Raw genomic sequence first — 21160 nt, 5'->3', positions numbered from 1 at the left:
GTAAAAAAGGCCTATACCATGTTTGCCTTCATTGGAAGGGGCATTGAGTATAAGGATAGGCAAGTTATGCTGTGGCTTTATAGAACTTCAGTTTTGCCAAGCTTGGAATATTTGCATACAGTTGTGGTCACCACACTACTAGAAGGATGTGGATGCTTTGGAGAGGGTACAGCAAAGGTTTACCAGGATCTTCAAGGAGAAAGTGAGATCTGCAGATGCTGGAGATCAGAGCTGAAAAAGTGCTGCTGGAAAAGCGCAGCAGGTCAGGCAGCATCCAAGGAACAGGAGATTCGACGTTTCGCGCATAATTCCTGAAGCAGGGCTTATGCCCGAAACGTCGAATCTCCTGTTGCTTGGATGCTGCCTGACCTGCGCTTTTCCAGCAACACATTTTCAGCTTTACCAGGATCTTGGCTAGTATGAGGGATTTTAGCTGTGAAGAAAAGATGGATCGAATGGGTTTGTTTTCACTGGAATGCAGGAGGTTGAAGGGTGACCTGATACAAGTTTATAAGATTGTGAATGGCATGGATAGAGTGTGAACTATGAGGCTTTTTCTCAGGGTGGAGAGGTCAATAACTGGGGATGGACTTTCAAAAGGGATCTTTGAGGCAAGTTTTTCACACACAGAATGGAGAGTTCCTGGGACGTGCTGCTGCCAGAGGAGGTAGTGGAAGCAGACACGAGCAACATTCAACAAACACCTGGACAAATATCTGACTAGAAAGGAAAGAGAGGGATAAGGATCCTGTAAATGAAGATAGTTTTAGTATGGAAGGGCAAAATGTGTTGGCACAGGCTCAGAGAACCGAAGGACCTATTCCTGTGTGGTTTTGTTCTTTGGAAATAAATGGGCATGAAAAGTGTGGTGCTGGAAAAACACAGCAGGCCAGGCAGCATCCCAGGAGCAGGAGAATTGACATTTCAGGCATAAGCCCTTCTTCAGGAATGAGGCTGGTGTGCCAAGCGGGCTGAGATAAACGATAGGGGGGAGGGAATTTTGGGGGGTGGGGTGGGGTGCAGGGAATATGATAGGTGGAAGGAGGTGAGGGTGATAGGCTGGAGAGGGGGTGGGGGCGGAGAGCTCATGAAGATTGCAGATCAAGAGGGGGTTGGGGTTCAGCACCGCCCTCTTGACACCCCCCCACCTAATCTGTGGATGTAACACTTATGCAGTTTATTCTGCTACCTGATGAACTTTGTCTGGTGTGATTTGCCTGTCGAGCAGTATTTTTGAGGCAAAGTTGATTACGTTTTGGGTACAAACAGGCATGGGAAGATTTGAGAAGGTGGAATTGAAATCCAGATCAAACATAATTCTTGAATGGTAAAGCAGGTTCAACTGGCCTATCCAGCGCCAGCTTCTCATGTTAGGTTTTTTAATGTGATGATGTAGGGAGCTGACATAAATGCACATTCTGATGCCACACGATAAAAAAGGCTTTTCTTTTAGTTCCAGAAAGCACATATAAACTTTAGGTGTTGCTTTTGAAATCATCAATATAATTTGTATAAGAATGTAATTTTATTCCAGAAATTTGCTTATTTTTTTCTTGTTTAATCCATAGACTGTTTGTTTTGCTGCTGTAAACAGTGAGATTGCACACATTGCTAAACTGGTGGCCCGTCAGCGAAGTCCCAAGAAAAGGCATGGTGGACAAACATTGGTCAATTCCCAAGTGCGATTAAAGCGTGTTTTGCCAGCCATCCAAGTTGGTAAGTCACTCTCAACCTTTATCAGCTGTTTGGAAAGTGAATCCTTCTGGGGAGAAAAATGATGTGTAAACTTTGCTGAAGCTGAATTTTGAACGGTTTCAAAATGCTAAGTTCATCTGATGCTCCTTTACAGCAGGTTTCAGGTTAACGCCTGCAATCTGGGGTTGCGATTGTGGCTATAAACACCTGGAAACTGATTTGAGGCAGAGCATCCATTGTGTGCTGTCGATCATTCACACAGTACTTTACAAACATAAGTTGCATTTGGGAATTTGTGTCAAGACCATGATTTAACACTTATCCAGTGTTGTGTGATTACTTTTGTTCTGAACTTTGGTTATCTGAACAAGGTTCCCTGTGGTAGACTGGTTAGCAAGGTTAGATCCCATGGAATACAGGGAGAACTAGCCATTTGGTTACAGAACTGGCTCAGGTAGAAGACAGAGGGTGGTGGTGGAGGGTTGTTTTTCAGACTGGAAGCCTGTAACCAGTGAAGTGCCACAAGGATCAGTGCTGGGCCCTCTACTTTTTGTCACTTAGATAAATGATTTGGATGTGAGCATAAGAGGTACAGTTAGTAAGTTTGTAGATGACACCAAACTTGGAGGTGTAGTGTACAGTGAAGAAGGTTACCTCAGAATACAACAGGATCTTGATCAGATGGTCCAATGGGCTGAAGAGTGGCAGATGGAGTATAATTCAAATAAATACGAGGTGCTGCATTTTGGGCAAGTAAATCTCAGCAGGACTTATACACTAATGGTAATGTCCTGGGGAGTGTTGCTGAACAAAGAGACCTTGGAGTGCAGGTTCACACTCCTTGAAAGTGGAGTCGCAAATAGATAGGAGAGTGAAGAAGGCGTTTGGTATGCTCTCCTTTATTGGTCGGAGTGTTGAGTACAGGAGTTGGGAGGTCATGTTGCAGCTGTACAGGACATTGGTTAGGCCACTGTTGGAATATTGCGTGCAATTCTGGTCTCCTTCCAAAGTGTTCTATGTTTGCAAAGCTATTTCATTTTTGTGTTGAAAGGCATTTTAAGGTGTATGGAAGCATAGGTATGGGAAGGCATTGGCCTGGTGGTATTATCGTGAGACAATTAATCTAGAAACTCAGCTAATGTTCTGGAGAATGGGGTTTGAATCCTGCCACGGCCGATGATGGAATTTGAAATCAATTTTGAAAAAAACTGGAATTAATAACCTACTGATGACCATGAAATCATCATCGATTGTTGGAAAAACCCATCTGGTTCATTGATATCCTTCTCTGAAGGACATCTGTCACCCTTAGAGAGTCTGGCCTGTATGTGTCTCCAGACCCACAGCAATGTGGTTGACTCTGAGCAAGCCATTCAGTTGGATCAATCGCTACAAAGTCTCAAAGAAATGAGACTGAATGGATCACCTGGCAGCAGAAAAAACAACAGCAGAAACAGCCCTGTCAGTCCGGCAACGTCATTCCTATTAACATCTAGGAAGTAGTGCCAAAATTGGGAGAGCTGTCTCATGCACTGGTCAAACAGCTACCTGACATAGCCATGCTCTCAGAATCGCACCTTAGAATCAGAAATGGTTCAAGAAGGCAGCTGACTACGACGTTCTCAAAGGCAACTGGAGATTAGCAATAAAAATGGGTGAGCCAGTGATGCCCACATACCACAAATGAATAAAAAAGTTAAGATTTATACTGTAGAATTTTGTAAATCACGTCATAATGCATTTCTGATGAAGTGCAGCAGCTCGAGATGCAGCATGCATCACCACAACAGTTGGAAGTCTAGGGGACAAGTGATGAGCCTTAGTCATCTTCAAGATTGTGCACAGTTTCTTCTTTGTGAGCAGTATGTAGCAACCTAACTGCTTCACTTTTGGGATCTTAACAGTACTCTATAGAACTCCATGTAATAGGTGCTTGCCTTGTAACCATTTACTCTATACAAGGGCCATGGGAAAATATAACCTGTGCCCCATTGCATTCAGTGGCATTTTGATAACTGAACACTCCAGTATCAACATCCAGGAGGTTACAATGGGCCAGGAGCTGAATTGGACTAGGCATATAAATACTGTGACTGCAAGCTCCGGTCAGAAGCTAAGAATCCTGCAGAGTGTAACTCGTCTGTAGTCATGATTTGGAGATGCTGGTGTTGGACTGTAGTGTGTAACTAACCTCCTGACTGACCAAAGGCTGTCCCATCTTCAAGGCACAATTCAGGTGATGGAGTGCTCCCCAGTTGCCTGGATGAATACAGCTCCAGTATTACTGAAGAAACTTGACACTATCTAAGGCAAAGCAGCTCATTTGATTGGCACCGCATGCAGAAATGTTCATTCCCTTCCCCTTCAGCAGACTGTTGCAACTGTGTGTACCATCAACACGATGCACTGCAGAAATTCTCTAAGACAGTGACCCCCCCCCCCAAAAAAAAACTCATGACTACTTCCATCTGGAAGGCAGCAGCTATTATCACTTATACGTTCCACTTGAGCCATTCTGCCTTGGAAATCGATCAGTGTTCCTTCAGTGTTACTGTGTCAAGATCCTGGAACTCCTCTCTAACGCCATTGTCTGTCTATGTACCCCAAGTGGACTATACTGGTTCAAGAAAATGACTCGCCACCATCTTGAGGATAATTAGAGATGAGCAATAAAAATTGTTCCAGTCATAAATAAAAACAAACACTCAATTGTGAGGTTAGAATTCTGACTGCTGAATTATTCATGTGAGCAACTGAATCAATATTTGGATCTGAAATTTTGAAGGGGAATTACTTGGAAGCGTTATCCAGTGACTCGTGTCAAAACGAAGTCATTTCTACTCACCAATCACCTACCGTCTAAAAGATGCAAGGTTATGAATATCTATTCCTGGGAGGCAGTGTTGCACCACATAGGGTAAAAAAATGAGGTCTGCAGATGCTGGAGATCAGAGCTGAAAATGTGTTGCTGGTTAAAGCACAGCAGGTTAGGCAGCATCCAAGGAACAGGAAATTCAACGTTTCGGGCATAAGCCTGATGAAGGGCTCTGGCCCGAAACGTCGAATTTCCTGTTCCTTGGATGCTGCCTAACCTGCTGTGCTTTAACCAGCAACACATTTTCAGTTGCACCACAAAGCCCAAGTTTAGATTAGATTAGATTTCCTGCAGTGTGGAAACAGGCCCTTCGGTCCAATGAGCAACCCATCCCCCTCTGTCTAATACACCTAACTCTATGGATAATTTAATATAGCCAATTCACCTGACCTGCACATCTTTGGACTGAGGGAGGAAACTGGAGGAAACCCACTCAAACATGGGAGAATGTGCAAACTCCATACAGACAGTCACCCAAGGCTTGAATTGAACATGGGACCCTGGTGCTGTGAGGCAGCAGTTCCAACTACTGAGCCACCATAGTGTTTAGTGTGGGTTTGTCAAGACATGTCATGATGGCAATGCAGATTTATAAGCCACAATGTAAAGCAAATTCTGCATGTATGATATGGTCTGACCAATGATACAGCTCTCTCAAAGCTGATGAGGACCCTTTTAGTTTGAAGTACATTTGAAGGCCAGGCAATTCAGGAAAACTTCACCTATCGTTTAATGTTTGCGATACAGGTAACTTGAAATTTGCAGTGTATGGAATGAGTTAATTACTTTCCTGTCTTTCTTTCATCTGGTGGTAAGAAAGACGCAAGTTACTTTTTCCTCCCTTCACAGTTGTTGCTTGCATATGAACATTATTGTCAGATGTCTCTTATTTCAAGCAATCCTTAAAACTACTTTTCTTGATTTGGTTATTCAAAGTATTCCTTTTAATGAATGCCAAAAATGTGTGCACTGTATTGTAAGATGCCATACTTCCAAGAGGTTGGAGAGATGAACATGCTATTGGGCACTTGGCTTTAATTCACAGTTGACTGACCTCAACCCTGATTTGCCCTTCTAGTTTGCCAAGTGATCCTCTTGGTGGAATCCTCTTTTGGGATCATCTTGAAGTTCTTCATTTTGGCTTCAGGGATTTAGTCAATAAATGTAATGGATTTTTCATGATTCAATGAGTTGCTTGAAAAATGTTTTGCCCAGTCCTTCACTTCGAAAGTAGCTTTTATTTGAATAAAAATAAGCATTTTATTGTCCTGTTTAGCTTTGACATAAATTTCTTTGGAGGTCCATTACAGTTCTAATGAAAATGATAGGATCAGAATTGTTTTTGGCTGCTCAAGTTTGTATGCAGGTAAAAACAATGACTGCAGATGCTGGAAACCAGATTCTGGATTAATGGTGTTGGAAGAGCACAGCAGTTCAGGCAGCATCCAAAGTGCAGCGAAATTGACATTTCGGGCAATTATGCAGGTTAATTTCTTGCACACTGTGTTGCTTCCTATGGAACTAGGAGTCTGTGTTCTTTTGAATGTCAGTGAGAATTGTTTGTGCAAAGAAAAATTCAGCTTAATTTGTCTGTACAAGGGGTAGATCAAATTATTTTGCCAAACTTATGTGCTGGTATATTTGCGTCCTTCGATTCTTATATGCTCAAGATTTATATTCAAGGATATATGGCAGATTACTCCCATATTTTAATCTATTTAGTTGGACTAAGAAATCATTTGCAAAGATCCAGAGTAGCAGGAGGGTTTCTTCAAATATCCTGGCCATGTTCTTTAAACAGAATAAATGGGAGTAAATTTTAACCATTTGTTACAGTGCGTAACTGAGCTCCAGTATTTGCCTATGTTATAAAGTAACTTCATTGAGTTGTTCTAAAGATGTTAAAAGCACCACATAAATGCATGAGTTTTTTTTTGTCTGTTGCTGGGTTTTAACACAGCAGCTCAGTGGTTAGCACTGCTGCTCACAATGCCAGGGACCCAGGTTCGATTCCCACCTTGGGTGACTATCTGTGTGGAGTTTGCACGTTCTCCCCATGTCTTCATGGGTTTCCTCTGGCTGCTCCAGTTTTCTGCCACAATCCAAAGATGTGCAGGTCAGATGGATTGGCCATGCTAAATTGCCCATGGCGTGACATGTGTTAGTTAGGGGTAAATATAGGGGAATGGGTCTGGGTGGGTTGCTCTTTGGAGGGTTGGTGTGCACTTGATGGGCAGAAGGGCCAATTTCCATACTGTAGGGAATCTAATCTAATCAAACACTTGTGGGTGAAGATTACTAGCAGTCAAACAATACCATTCATAAATCTTTTACCTGTAAAAATCTCACTGGTAATCTGTGAACGTCTAATTGAATTTAAGGCACTGAGCTGTTTATTTATCATCTTGTATTCGTTGTTACTTCCATAACCTGCCTTTAAAACATTATTAAAACATAAATCGTAGAATCCCTACTGTGTGAAAGCAGGCCCATTGAGTTCACAACAATCCTCCAAAGAGTATCCCACTTAGACCCACCCACGACTGCTCTATCCCTGTAACCCTACGTTTCCCATGGCTAATCCACCCGGCCTACGCATAGTTGTGGGAGAAGATCAGAGCACCTTGAAAAAAACCCGCAAAGACACTGGGCGGCTTCTGCACAGTCTTGTGAAGATGGAATTGAACATGAGTCCTTGTGCTAAGAGACAGCAGTGGTAACCACTGAACCACCATGCCACCCGATGTCCTATGACTGTTTGGATGTAATTCCTGCATAGTGCATCTCAATGTTCATACCGTGGTATACAATGTAGATGAAGGTTTTCCCGATAAGTGGGTTTGTATTGGGTTTCTGGTTTGCAATCAGGAATTGGCTGATGTTTAGTGGTTTGAATCACCCTCCAAATCTCTGCTTCTGACACTGGACTTAGAGGATGCGGAAAGCAGTAGGCAGGTTCTTCAAGGCAAAATAATGTTTACGTTTAAATTCAAATTAATGTAGATATAATGCAAGAATAAAAGGCATTTTGACAGATCTTATCTTTTTCTGGAGTAAATGAATAACATTTGTGATAAATGAGAGACAAATTAGAATGTGTTACCATACTTGCGAAGTGCTCATGTATTGATTTGCAAGCATCTTTCGCAAACCATATTCATGTGTTTTGGCTTTGTTCTCACAATTGTGTGGGGAATGTTGACTCAAATGATTGCCAAATTTTATGCATTGTCAGCGTGGTGTTAATCTGTCTCTGGAATAATGGGAGGCAAGGGAAAAATAGCTTTTTGCTTTGAAGTTACTGTTCATCGATTTGATCTGGCTGTTTCTTTGTGACCTTAGTTACATTGGGAAACACATTGAGTCTATCACGATTCAAGCAGTTTGTAATCTCCTTCTGACCAAACATTGAAATGTATTTGCTCTTTAATTTGCTTTATTGATCAGTTGGCGATCACCATTTCTCCTTATGGTTTAGCAAAAAACAATTGTCTTTGCATTAATACAGACATGTCGCCTTCCTTCCTACAGGCAAACCTAAAGCAACTTTAAGGCAACCGGAGTGTACTGACCAGCCAGGCAAAGGAAGCCGCAGGACTCCAATGCCTACAAGAGGAAAAGGAAGTGTGCAAGGAGCAAAACCTGGTTTGGGAAGAGATGTGCTTTCAGATTCTAAAATACATGTTCCAATTGCTGGTGTGCTGAAGGATGCTTCAATTCATAAACCTCTGCCTGTTACCATCAATAGGTAATGTTTAATATCATCATTCATTAAGAGTTAAAGGGAAGATCACGTGTATTAAACAGCGGAATGTCTTGTATTGAACAGCTAACCATTTAGCTTGGTAGATTGTAACTTGTGAAAGTTTGAACAGCAGGACCCAATTAACCTCTAACCTCTATGGCTCTAAGACCATAATTTGATTAGTTTTAAAATAATGATGGAAAAGGATAGACCAGATCTAACAATTGAAGTTCTAAATTGGAGGAAAGCTAATTTTGACGATATTAGGCAAGAATTTTCAAAAGCTGACTGGGGGCAGATGTTCACAGGTAAATGAATGGCTGGAAAATGGGAAGCCTTCAGAAATGAAACATCAAGAGTCCAGAGAAAGTATGTTTCTTTAGGGTGAAAGGAACGACTGGTAGGTGGAGGGTATGCTGGATGACTAAGGACATTGAGAGTTTGGTTAAGAAAAAGAAGGAAATATCTGTCAGATATAGACAGGGTAGATCGAATGAATCCTTCGAGTGTAAAGGCAGTAGGAGTATGCTTGAGAGGGAAGTCAGGAGGGCAAACAGGGGACAGAGGTAGCTTTGGCAAATAGAGTTAAGGAGAATCCAAAGGGTTTTTAAAATACATTAAGGACAAAAGGGTAACTAGGGAGAGAATGGGACCCTCAAAGATCAGCAAGGCAGCCTTTGTATAGAACCGCAGGCGATGAGGGAGATACTAAACGAGTATTTTGCATCAATGTTTACTGTGGAAAAGAACATGAAAGATATAGAATGTAGGGAAATAGATGGTGTCATCTTGAAAAAATGTCCATATTACAGAGGAAGAAGTGCTGGATGTCTTGAAATGCATAAAAGTGGATAAATCCCCAGGACCTGACCAGGTGTACCTTAGAACTCTGTGGGAAGCGAGGGAAGTCATTACTGGGGCCTTTGCTGAGATATTTGTATCATCAATAGCCACAGGTGAAGTGACGGAAGTCTGGAGGTTGACTAACGTGGTGCCACTGTTTAAGAAAGGCGGTCAAGACAAACCAGGGAACTATAGACCGGTAAGCCTCACCTCGGTGGTGGGCAAGTTGTTGGAGGGAATCCTGATGGACAGGGTGTGCATGTATTTGGAAAGGCAGAGACTGATTAGAGATAGTCAACATGACTTTGAGCATGGGAAATCATGTCTCATATAGTTGATTGAATTTTTTGAAGTCAGAAAGAGGCTTGATGAGGGCAGAATGGTGGACGTGATCTATATGAACTTCAGTAAGGCATGGAATGAGGTACCCCATGGGAGACTGATTAGCAGTGTTAGATCTTACAGAATACAGAGAGAACTAGCCATTTGAATATGGAACTGGTTCAAAGGTAGAAGACAGAGGGTGGTGATGGAGGGTTGCTTTTCAGACTGGAGGCCTGTGACCAGTGGAGTGCCACAAGGATCGGTGCTGGGTTCACAACCTTTCATCATTTGTATAAATGATTTGGATGTGAGCATAAGAGGTACAGTTAGTAAGTTTGCAGATGACACCAAACTTGGAGGCGTAGTGGACAGCGAAGAGGGTTACCTCAGATTACAACAGGATCTGGACCAGATGGGCCAAGGGCTGACAAGTGGCAGATGGAGTTTATTTCAGATAAATGCGAGGTGCTGCATTTTGGGAAAGTAAATCTTAGCAGGACTTATACACTAAATGGTAAGGTACTAGGGAGTGTTGCTGAACAAAGAGACCTTGGAGTGCAGGTTCATAGCTCCTTGAAAGTGGAGTCGCAGGTAGATAGGATAGTGAAGGAGGCGTTTGGTATGCTTTCCTTTATTGGTCAGAGTATTGAGTACAGGAGTTGTGAGGTCATGTTGCAGCTGTACAGGACATTGGTTAGGCCGCTGTTGGAATATTACGTGCAATTCTGGTCTTTTTATTGGAAAGATGTTGTGAATCTTGAAAGGGTTCAGAAAAGATTTGCAAGGATGTTGCCAGGGTTGGAGGATTTGAGTTATAGGGAGAGGCTGAAAAGGCTGGGGCTGTTTTCCCCGTAGCTGAGGGGTGACCTCAGAGGTTTACAAAATCATGAGGGGCTTGGATAGGATAAATAGGCTAAGTCTTTTCCCTGGGGTCGGGGAGTCCAGAACTAGAGGGTGTAGGTTTATGGTGAGAGGGTAAAGATATAAAAGAGACCTATGGGGCAACTTTTTCATGCAGAGGGTGGTACGTGTATGGAATGAGTTGCCAGAGGATGTGGTGGAGGGGATATGGGTCAGGTGCTGGCAGGTGGGACTAGATTGGGTTGGGATATCTGGTCGGCATGGATGGGTTGGACCAAAGGGTCTATTTCCATGCTGTACATCTCGACGACTCTATGACTCTGAGGTATGATGATCAACGGCGGCTGACCATGATTGCCATTTGGCCAGCTTTTAATTTCAAGATTTACATCGCCATTAACACCACTGCCTCACCCTAATTTATCAAAATGATATCTGGACTTGATAGACTAAATTATGAAGACAGATTATAGAAACTTGAATTGTACTCTTGAAACTTAGAATGTTAAAGATGATTTGATTGAAGGTTTTAAGATGACTAGTACAACAAATAAGCTAGACCATTTTGGAACTATTTTCACTGGCTTGAGGAGTCTATGAATAAAGGATATAGACCTGGATTGAATTGTTGGGCTGTCAGGAATAAAATTCAGAAACATTTATTCACACCAAGTGTAGTGTAAGTTCGAAGTCTCTTCTATGAATAGCAGTTCACATCTCTATCAATTGAGTTCTAAAACGGAGATTAATAGTTTTTTATTAGAAAAGGTATCAGCATATTCAGTTTTTGAAGTTTGGATGCAAATCAGCGATATCAACTTTATAAGGCAGTGTAGCCTTAACTTCATGGGAACCAAATAGGCTTTAAGTTATAAATTTAATGGCTGTTGAATGTAGTTTATATTTGAGATGAATTACTGTTTGTTACTGGGAGAATATTCTATCTGGAAGTGGATAAGCTTCAAAAACTCATGGATGCTCTATTGAAATTAAGATCTTTTACACTGAAAATTAATTTGCAAAATCTCTAGTACTGAAGTAAATATGTTGAACTCACCTGCTTGACACGAGTTAAAATCAAACAGGACGGAAACCGACCTTTTGTTCCAATTCGTCCATGCTGACCAAGTTTCCCAAACTAAATTAGACCACATGCCTGCATTTGACTCGTATCCCTTTAAACCTTTCCTATTCATGCACCTCTCCAAATGTCTTTTAATTGTTGTAACTGTACCTGCACCTACCACTTTATCTGGCAGCTCATTCCACATGAGTGCAGCATTGCATTTCGTAGAAAGAACAGGCTTTGAATAGTGTAGTGTAACCCAGAGGTCAGTGTGGCAATAAGCAGTGTGAGCTTGTATTTAACCAGTATGATCTGACTAAATCCATTGGAATTGTCTACTAAATCCACCCTAAGCAAATATTCAGTTGTAACTGCATATCTGGCCCAACAGCTTTTTAAAAAATATGCATAGTAGGCATGAATCACTTTTTGGCTAAAGTGCACGAAAGTTTGCATGACCCATTTAAAAGCTTTTTGCTGTTAGCTGGATTAGTCTTTTTAATTACATAGGTGGCACAATTGTGGACTGCAACCGTCCCACTGTAGCAACACACTTGTTTGTACCTGTTTTCAATGATGAAGATTGTTGATCACACAATATGCTGAATACAATTCCTTTTTGTTTGCCCTTCTATTTCAATGCAAATTGTATTAATGCTGTTAGATTTTGTTCTTCCGTGTTAGTCTTTTTGAATAGATCAACATAGTCACGTGGCTAAATGAATCAAATTGCAAAATGCTCAGCATCTCCCAGATGGACAGCATCTATCTTGAATAACAGCATGTTGTTATTGTTTTATGCTCTCATTCGGAACCTAATCTTAACGTGCTTCTTTGGGTTGGTACTAAGTTATGATCTCATTTGTTATTAGCAAGCTTGCAACAAAGTCTACAATCACATAGAATAACTCCTGATCATAATGCTTTAAAAAGCTGTTGGCAAGCTGTTTGTTGTCATTTTAGGCCTCTGAAATTGTGGTTACACTGTCAGCTTCTGTCAATTAAACTCATATCTTAATTGAGATTTTAATGTTTGGAGTGTTATCATTTTAAGTTTACCCTCTTTTATTTCTTTTCACTTCAGAGTTGGTTCCTTTTTATGTCCTTGCTTGTCATTTAAAGTGCCATTTCCCATTTTAACATTGCTTGCTTTCTGGTTGAGTCTCATGCATTGAATCTTTAGGAATTGATTAATTACTGACCTCTGAGTGAAAGTGCCTCTGTACTGCAGTGATCATGATGTCATTGAATTTCACATGCAATTTAAGGGAGAGAATTGTGGGTCAGAGATTATTATTTTGAAGTATAAGGACATGAAAGCAGAGCTGGCAGAAGTGAGCTAGCAAATTAGGTTAAGGGATATTCTAGGAATTGCAGAACGGGTATGCTCCAACAAAAATTCTCAAGGATGGACTCGCCATCTGTGATTCACTAAGAATGTCAAAGATACTATCAGACTCAAAGAAAAGAATTACTGAAAAAATTAATAAGGAGGAAAGAAGTGAGCCAAAAATTAACAGGAAAAATTCCAGCTAACTTTAAAACAAAAGTTAACAAAATTAGTGTCCATAAGAAAATGAGTCTGGGAGTGAGTAATGCAAGATAAAGAGATGACAGATGAATTGAACAGAGATTTTGCATCAGTCTTCTCTCTACAATATACAAATAGCATCCCAGGAATGAAAAGAAATTAGAAGAAACTGAAGAAAATTCAAGTTAACAGGGATAGAGTACTGAGTAAAAAACAAAAGTAGCCAGTGAAACAATTGACGTGTTGGTTTTAATTTTCCAAAAAAACGTGACATTCAGGGAATGTTACTTGTTGATTGGAAAATAGCGAATGCAACATGTTTATTCATAGAGAGGAGGCAGAAAGCAGGAATTGACAAGGCAGTTAGCTTAACACCTTTCAAAAATGTTACAACAGGATATTTGTATAATTTCAGGCCAATAGGGTAGACTCAACATATCAAAGAAATTCATATTTTGAAGTTCTTTGAAGAAGTAATTTGTGCTGTAGATGAAGGGGAACTAATGGATTTAGAATAATACAGCGCAGAACAGGCCCTTCGGCCCTCAATGTTGGACCGACCTATTCTCAGCTTAACCCCCCACACTGTCCCATCATCATCCATGTACTTATCCAAGGATTGTTTAAATCTCCCTAATGTGGCTGAGTTGACTACATTAGCAGGTAGGGCAGTCTACGCCCTTACCAGTCTCTGTGTAAAGAACCTGCCTCTGATGTCTGTCTTAAATCTATCTCCCCACAATTTGTAGTTATGCCCCCTCGTACAAGCTGACATCATCATCCTCAGAAAAAGACTTTCACTGTCTACCCTATCCAATCCTCTGATCGTCTTGTATGTCTCTATCAAATCCCCACTTTGCCGCTGCCTTACCAATGAGAACAGACTCACGTGTCTCAGCCTTTCCTCATAAGACATTCCCTCCATACCAGGCAACATCCTGGTAAATCTCCTGTGCACCTTTTCCAATGCTTCCACATCCTTCCCAAAATATGGCGACCAGAACTGTACACAATATTACAAGTGTGGCCGCACGAGCGTTTGTATAGTTGCAGCATGACATTGCGGCTCTGGAACTTAATCCTTCTACAAATGAAACCTTACACACCGTATGCCTTCTTAACAGGACCATCAACATGGGTGGCAACTTTCAGGGATCTATGTGCATGGACTCCAAGATCCCTCTGCACATCCACACTACCAAAAATCTTTCCATTGATCCAGTTCTCTGCCTTCCTGTTATTCTTCCCAAAGTGCATCACCTCTCCAATTAACTGCATTGAACTCCATTTGCCACATCTCAGCCCAATTCTGCAGTTTATCTAAGTCCACCTGCAACCTCTAACATTCTTCCATACCGTCCACTACTCCACCGACTTTAGTCTGCAAATTTACAAATCCATCCACTTATGGCTGCGTCTAAGTCATTTATGAAAATGACAAACAGTAGTCGTCCCAAAACAGACCATTCATAACCAGACTCCAGGCTGAATACTTTCCGTTGAGCACCACTCTCTGCCTTCTTTCGGAAACCAGTTTCTAATCCAAACTGCTAAATCACCCTCCATTCCATGCCTCTGCATTTTCTCCAACACCCTACCATGTGGAAATTTATCACAGGCTTCACTGAAGTCCATGCATACCACGTCAACTGCACTACCCTCATTTACATGCTTGGTCACCTTCTCAAAAAACTCAGGTTTGTGAGACACGATCTGTCCTTGACGAAACCATGTTGACTATCTGAAATCATGTTGTTGCTTACTAGATGATTATAAATCTTCAATATAAATATAATATTTTCCAAAACCTTTCCTACAACAGAAGTAAGGCTCACTGGTCTATAATTACCTGGGTCATCTCTACTGTCCTTCTTGAACAAGGGCACAACATTTGCAATCCTCCAGTCCTCTGGTATTGAACCTGTAGACAATGACGACTCAAAAATCAAAGCCAAAGGCTCTATCTCCTCCCTAACTTCCCAGAAAATCCTCGGATAAATCCCATCCAGCCCAGGAGACTTGTCTACTTTCACTCCTTCTCGAATTGATAATACCTGTTCATAACTAATCTCAATCCTTTCTTATCTAATATCTTGGACCTCATTCTTCTCCTCTACAATACTCTCCTTTTTCCTGAGTGAAAACTGATGTGAAATGTTCATTTAGCACCTCTCCATAGGGTCCGCACTCAACTTCCCACTTCTGTCTTTGGCTGGCCCTATTCCTACCTTTGTCTTTCTTTTATTCCTCATATACCTATAGAAAGCTTTTGGGTTCTCCTTTATTCTATTTGCTAAAGCCTCCTCGTGTCCTCTTTACTCCTCTTAACTCTCTTTAAATCCTTCTGAGCTGATCTGTAACTCTCCATCGCTTCATCTGAACCATCTTACCTCATCAACACACAAGCCTCCTCCTGCTTAACAAGAGATGCAATTTCTGTAGTAAACCACGGTTCCCTTACCTTCCTCCCTGCCTGGCAGGGACGTATCTATCAAGGACACACAATATCTGTTCCTTTAACCAGCCCCACATTTCCATTGTCTGCATCCCCTGCATTTTGCCACCCCGTTCTATGTATCCTAATTATTGCCTAATCACATTATAATTCCCCTTGCCCCATTGATAACTCTTGACCTGTGGCATGTACCTATCCCTTTCCATCGCTAAACCAAACACAATGGGATTATGGTCACTCTCTCCAAAGTGTTCACCCACAACTAAATCAAACAGCTGATCTGGTTCATTACCAAGCACCAGATCCAATGTGGCCTCTCCTCTTGTCGGCCCTTCTATATACTGTCAGGAAACTATCCTGTACACATTGGACAAAAACTGATCCATCCGACGTACTAGAGTTATAGCATTTCCAGTCAATGTTGGGGAAGTTCAAGTCCCCCGTAATGACCACCCTGTTCCATTCCTGAAGAAGGGCTCATGCCTGAAATGGCGATTCTCCTGCTCCTTGGATGCTGCCTGACCTGCTGTGCTTTTCCAGCAACACATTTGCAATCCAGTTCCTTTCACTCCTACGCAGAATAATTTTGCCAATCCTCTCTTCCACCTCCCTGGAACTTTGCGGAGGCCTATAAAAAAAACTCCAAGCAGTATGACCTCTCTTCCTGTTTCTAATCTCAGCCCACACTACCTCACTAGATGAGTCCTTGTCAAAAGTTCTCTAAGCCACCGTTATACTATCCTTGACTAACAAGGCTACGCCTTACCACCTTGCCTGTTCTTCATGAAAGATCTAAACCCTGGAACCTGCAACATCATTCCTCACCCTGCTCTATCCATGTCTCCGAAATGGCCACAGCATCCAAGTCCCAGGTACCTATCCATGCTGCAAGCTCTCCTACCTTATTTCGGATACTTCTGGCGTTGAAGTAGACACACTTCAAACCAGTTTGCTGTCTGCCAGCACATTCCTGTGACCCTGAAATCCTGTATCTATCCTCCCTATTCTCATCCTCCTGTCCTCTGCAACTACACCTCAGGTTCCCATCCCCCTGCTTAGCTAGTTTAAACCCACCCAAATAGCACCAGCAAATTTCCCACCCACGATATTAGTACCCCTCTGTTTCAAGTGAAGACCGTCCTGTTTGTACAGGTCCCACCTTACCCAGAATGAGCCCCAATTATCCTAGTACCTGAAACCCACCCTCCTGCACTATCCTTGCAGCCACGTGTTTAGCTGATATCTCTCCCTATTCCTTGCCTCGCTATCACGTGGCATAGGTAACAAACCAGAGATAACAACTCTGTTGTAGCTCCGAGCTTCCACCCTAGCTCCCTGAAATCTTGCCTTACATTCCTATCCCTCTTTCTACCTATGTCGTTGGTCCCTACATGGACCATGACTTGAGGCTGGTCACCCTATCCCTTCAGGACCTCAAAGATACAATCCGAGACATGACAGACCCTGGTACCTGGGAGGCAACACACCAACCGTGAGTCTCGTTTGTTCCCAACAAACCTTCTGTCTGAGCCTCTAATTATTGAGTCCCCAATGACTAACACTCTCCTCCTTTCCTTCCCTCCCCTCTGCGCAACAAGGGCAGGCTCTGTGCCAGAGACCTGGGCCCCACTGCATACCCCTGGGAAGTTGTCCCCCTCAACAGTATCCAAAACAGTATGCATGTTTTTCAAGGGAATGACCACAGGGGATCTGTCCACTGACTTTTTTTTCCCTCCTTTGTGCTTAGGAGTAACCACTTCCCTGTAACTCTTATCTATCACAGCCTTTGCCTCCCAAATGATCTGAAGTTCATCCAACTCTTGCTCCAGTTCCCTAACACAGTCTTGGAGAAGCGAGAGTTGGGTGCTCTTCCTGCAGATGTACTTGGAACACTAATGGCGTCCCTCATCTCAAACATCATGCAGGAGGAACATTGCTCTCCCTGCACTGCCATTCCTGCTAGTTCCCTTATCACAAAGTAAAAAAGAAGAGGCGTTTAGCTGATTTGTCCCTAGTCTTTAAGGTTAGAGGGGGCAGTTCGGTGGGAGGCCCTGCAAAGGTAGGATCTCGGGTTGAGAAAACACTGACTTATATAGCTGGACGGAAATAAAAAATAAGAAGTCCCTCCTTTCCCAGAAACCTCTGCTCTCTGACTTCAAATATAAAAGCTCAAATCAGTGACTCACCGCTTCTGGCAGGCCCCTGGTCCAAGCTCCTGCCCTTCGAGTTGCTGCTGCTGCTGCTGAAAAACTGTTGCATTTACATTTCCAGAAAGCAATTGGTAAGCTGCCACATTAAAAGTTATTGCAAAAATTAAAAGCCCAAGGTGCATTAGGAAACATTTGACATGGATAGAAGATTCACTGCTAACAGGAAACAGAGCATAGAAATATATGGCGCTTCAGGTTGGCAGCATATCACAAGTGGTATGCCACAGAGAGAAGATATTGGATTCTTTACATTTTAGATCAATGATTTGGATGAAGGGATTGAAGGTGTCGTAGCTAAATTTGCAGATGACACGAAGATTGGTAGTGAAGTGACTTGGGAAGAGGAATAAGGATGCTGATAAAGGAATGTAAATAAATTGTGTGTGGACAAAGATCTGGCAAATAGAGTACCATGTGGAAAAGTATGAAATTGTTGATTTTAGCAGAAGAAATTTTTCAAATAAGCATATTATCTAAATGATAGGTTGCAGAACTTAGGGCCAGAGATCTGGGTATCCTAGTGTGTAAGTTGCAGAATGTTAAAATGCAGGTATAGCAATTAATTTGCATTTCTAACAAAGGTATGATTTATTGATGAGAATAGGTTGTATGAGTAATGAGATTATGCTTTGTTTACAATTGTTTCCTGTAACTGAGACAGTTTTGAATCAAAGTTTCCAAATCCCTGGAGCTTTTACTTTTCTGACCAGTCTGTCATGTGGGACCTGTCATAGGAAAATTCCTGTTGACAAAATTCACTGCAGTGCCCTCACCAGTCTTCCTTGTTCCTTTCTCAAAATAATTAAGTTTGTAAGACCTTCCCTTCACAAAAACATGCAGACTGTTGCTGATTAATTATTTCTTTTCAAAATCACCATTTATCATATCTGTCAGAATGATTCTGATAATTTGCCCACCAGCAAAATCAGTCTGACTGGTAGATTTTTGGTCTGTCCCATTAATGTTTTTCAAACAGTGATACAATGGTTGCTGACCTCCAGTCCTTTTGTACTGCATTCGTATCGAATGAAAATTGGAACAAGATCCTAAAAGCATTCGATATTTCTTTGGGGACATTTGAGTTCCTGAGTTGACATTTCAGGACCCGAAACTTGAACTCTGATTTTCCCCCCCCAAGAGACTTCCAGACCTGCTGAGTTTTTTCAGCAATCCTGTTTTTTGATTTTGTTTCTGATTTCCAGCATCTGCAGTTCTCGTATTTTTAATCCCTTATTTCCTACTGTCTTCCTTTAATAGTCAGGGATACAATCCATCTGGCCACAGTGATTTTATTAAATTCACCCATGGAATGTGAGCGTCACTAGCTGGCCAGCATTTATTCCTTTTCCCAGGTGCCCTTGAGAAGGTGTTGGTGAGCTGCCTTCTTGAACAGCTGCAGTCCACATGCTGTTGGTTGACTCACAGTGCCCATCAGAATTTAAATATATTTTGATTCTGTCATCTCGTGTTTTAAAACCCTAGGAATATAGACTTAGTCTACTATGGGTGTAGCTGGCCAGGCCAGCGTTTATTGCCCATCCTTAATTGCCCAGAGGGCAGTTCAGAGTTAATCACATTGCTGAGAGTCTGGATCGTATGGAGGGCACACCGGGTAAGGGGCGGCAGCTTCTTTAAAGAACATGAGTCACAGATGGATTTTTTCTGAAAATTGGTCATCATTAGACTCTTAATTTTAGAGTTGTTATTGAATTCAGATTCCACATTTGCCATGGTGGGATTCATCCAGGTCGCCAGAATATCATCTGTGTCTCTGGCCATTGCCACCCCCAGCCCTCTAATATTTTCTCATAAACCAACCCCTCACTTCCCCAGGCCAAATTCTCAGGAATCAATCTGCTGCATTCTCTTATGCAAACAGTTCCTCCCTTGGATATCGCATGTAGTTTCTAAATGAGATCTCACCAAAGTCCGATAGAATAGTGGCAAGATGTTTTTTTTTAAAAGCAACCTGTTGAGAAATGTTACGACGTGACTTTGGAGCAGATGGAGACTTAAACCCAGGCCTTTTGGCTCAGAGGTAGGCACACTACTATTAAAAGCCAACCTTACCATTTGCCTAATTGTTTACTGTATCTGTATGTTGATTGTGATTTGTGAATAAGAAAAGACAGGTACCTCTAAATAACACTTTCCAGTCTCTACATTTTAACAAAAAGTTTTCTATTCGACCCTTCACAGCAGATTATTTGATTTTTCTTTTTTTTTATTTGTTCCCAAATATTTTATTCATCCCCATAACTTGATTTCACATTCTATAATCAGCATACTTGAATGTGTCTTAATTTGGACCCCTTATCATATTATTAGTACGGCTATTCATGTCAATAGCTAAGACCCACATCCTGATCTTTGCAATACCCTGTCAATTTTGGCCTGCCAGCTGAAAATGATCCATTTACTACTCTGTTCATCCAACAATTGTCAGCTGTGGCTCAATCTTTTCTGAATTATTTGGATTCAGTACCATTCCAGCACTTGACCAACAAGTCATAGCTGACATTGAAGTCAGGGGAGGGGGTGTGTGGTATGGCACAGTAGCAATATTTCCCTGTAGACGAAGGTCCAAAATTGGAAAAAAATGATTGATGGAATTTAATTCCATTAATTAGTCTGGAATTAAAGATTAGTCTTAAGTAGTGATGACTATGAAACTGAGCAGTTCCCGTTAGCATCTGCCTGGTTTTCTCCTGCCTTTTAAGGAAGTTTTATTTGGTCAGTCCTAAATTTGATTCCAGCTCCATGGCGATGGGTTGATTGTTAACTGGCTTCTGAAATGACCTTGCAAACTACTCAGTTGAATGGCAATTTGTGATGAGTGGGAGATACAGACCTTTCTAGGAACACCCATTTCCCATGAAAGAATAAAGATTAATTTCACAGCCTTCATATCATACTAATATTTCAGACTGTTAATAACGTGTCACAAATTCCTGAAGACTTTCCAAAATTCCAAATACTCAACTTTTATTAATTCTCAGTTACTGATTGATTAGTTACATCCTCAAAACAGTTTCTCTTTGATAAATTGAGATGAATCAACCCAGTCATACTCTAGTTCTCAACCCTTTCATGTATATACATAATGCATCCATGCATTTTCCTGCTACTAATGTCAGGCTTTTAGAGTCAGAGCCATAGAGTCACACAGCATGGACAGAGACCCATCTGTCCAATCAGTCCATGCTGACCAACTACACTAGGCCCACCTGCCTGCAGTTGGCCCATATTCTGCAAAACTCTTTGCATTCATGTTCTTATTTTAATGTCTTTTAGAAGTTGTACCTGTACCTGCATCCACCACTTTCTCTGGCAGTTCAAGCACACACAAACCCTAGTCAGCTTAAAAAACAGTTGTCCCATGCCTTTTTAAAATTTTTGTTCCTCACCTTAAAAATATGTCCCCTAGTTTTGGACTCCTCCACCTGAGTGAAAATACCCTATTAATTTGCATTATGTGCCTCATGACTTTTTTAAAACCTCATTAAGGTCACCCCTCAACCACCTATACTCCAGTGGATAAAATCCCAGCCTTTC

The 21160-nt window shown here is 41.6% G+C and overlaps 1 protein-coding gene across 1 annotated transcript in view; it reads left to right on the top strand.

Moving 5' to 3' along the window:
- Window positions 1-21160, top strand: part of LOC132825556 (tudor domain-containing protein 7-like) — a 110235-nt gene that overhangs the window by 14605 nt on the left and 74470 nt on the right. Inside the window, exons 3-4 of the mRNA XM_060840937.1 lie at window positions 1569-1716; window positions 8102-8318. Of these exons, the coding sequence (XP_060696920.1) occupies window positions 1569-1716; window positions 8102-8318 (365 nt within the window). The remainder of the gene's footprint in view (window positions 1-1568; window positions 1717-8101; window positions 8319-21160) is intronic.

This window comes from Hemiscyllium ocellatum, chromosome 2 (assembly GCF_020745735.1).
Source record: "Hemiscyllium ocellatum isolate sHemOce1 chromosome 2, sHemOce1.pat.X.cur, whole genome shotgun sequence".
NCBI lineage: Eukaryota > Metazoa > Chordata > Chondrichthyes > Orectolobiformes > Hemiscylliidae > Hemiscyllium > Hemiscyllium ocellatum.
Note: the sequence above shows the minus strand (reverse complement) of the source record. Positions and strands in the feature narration are given on the sequence as shown.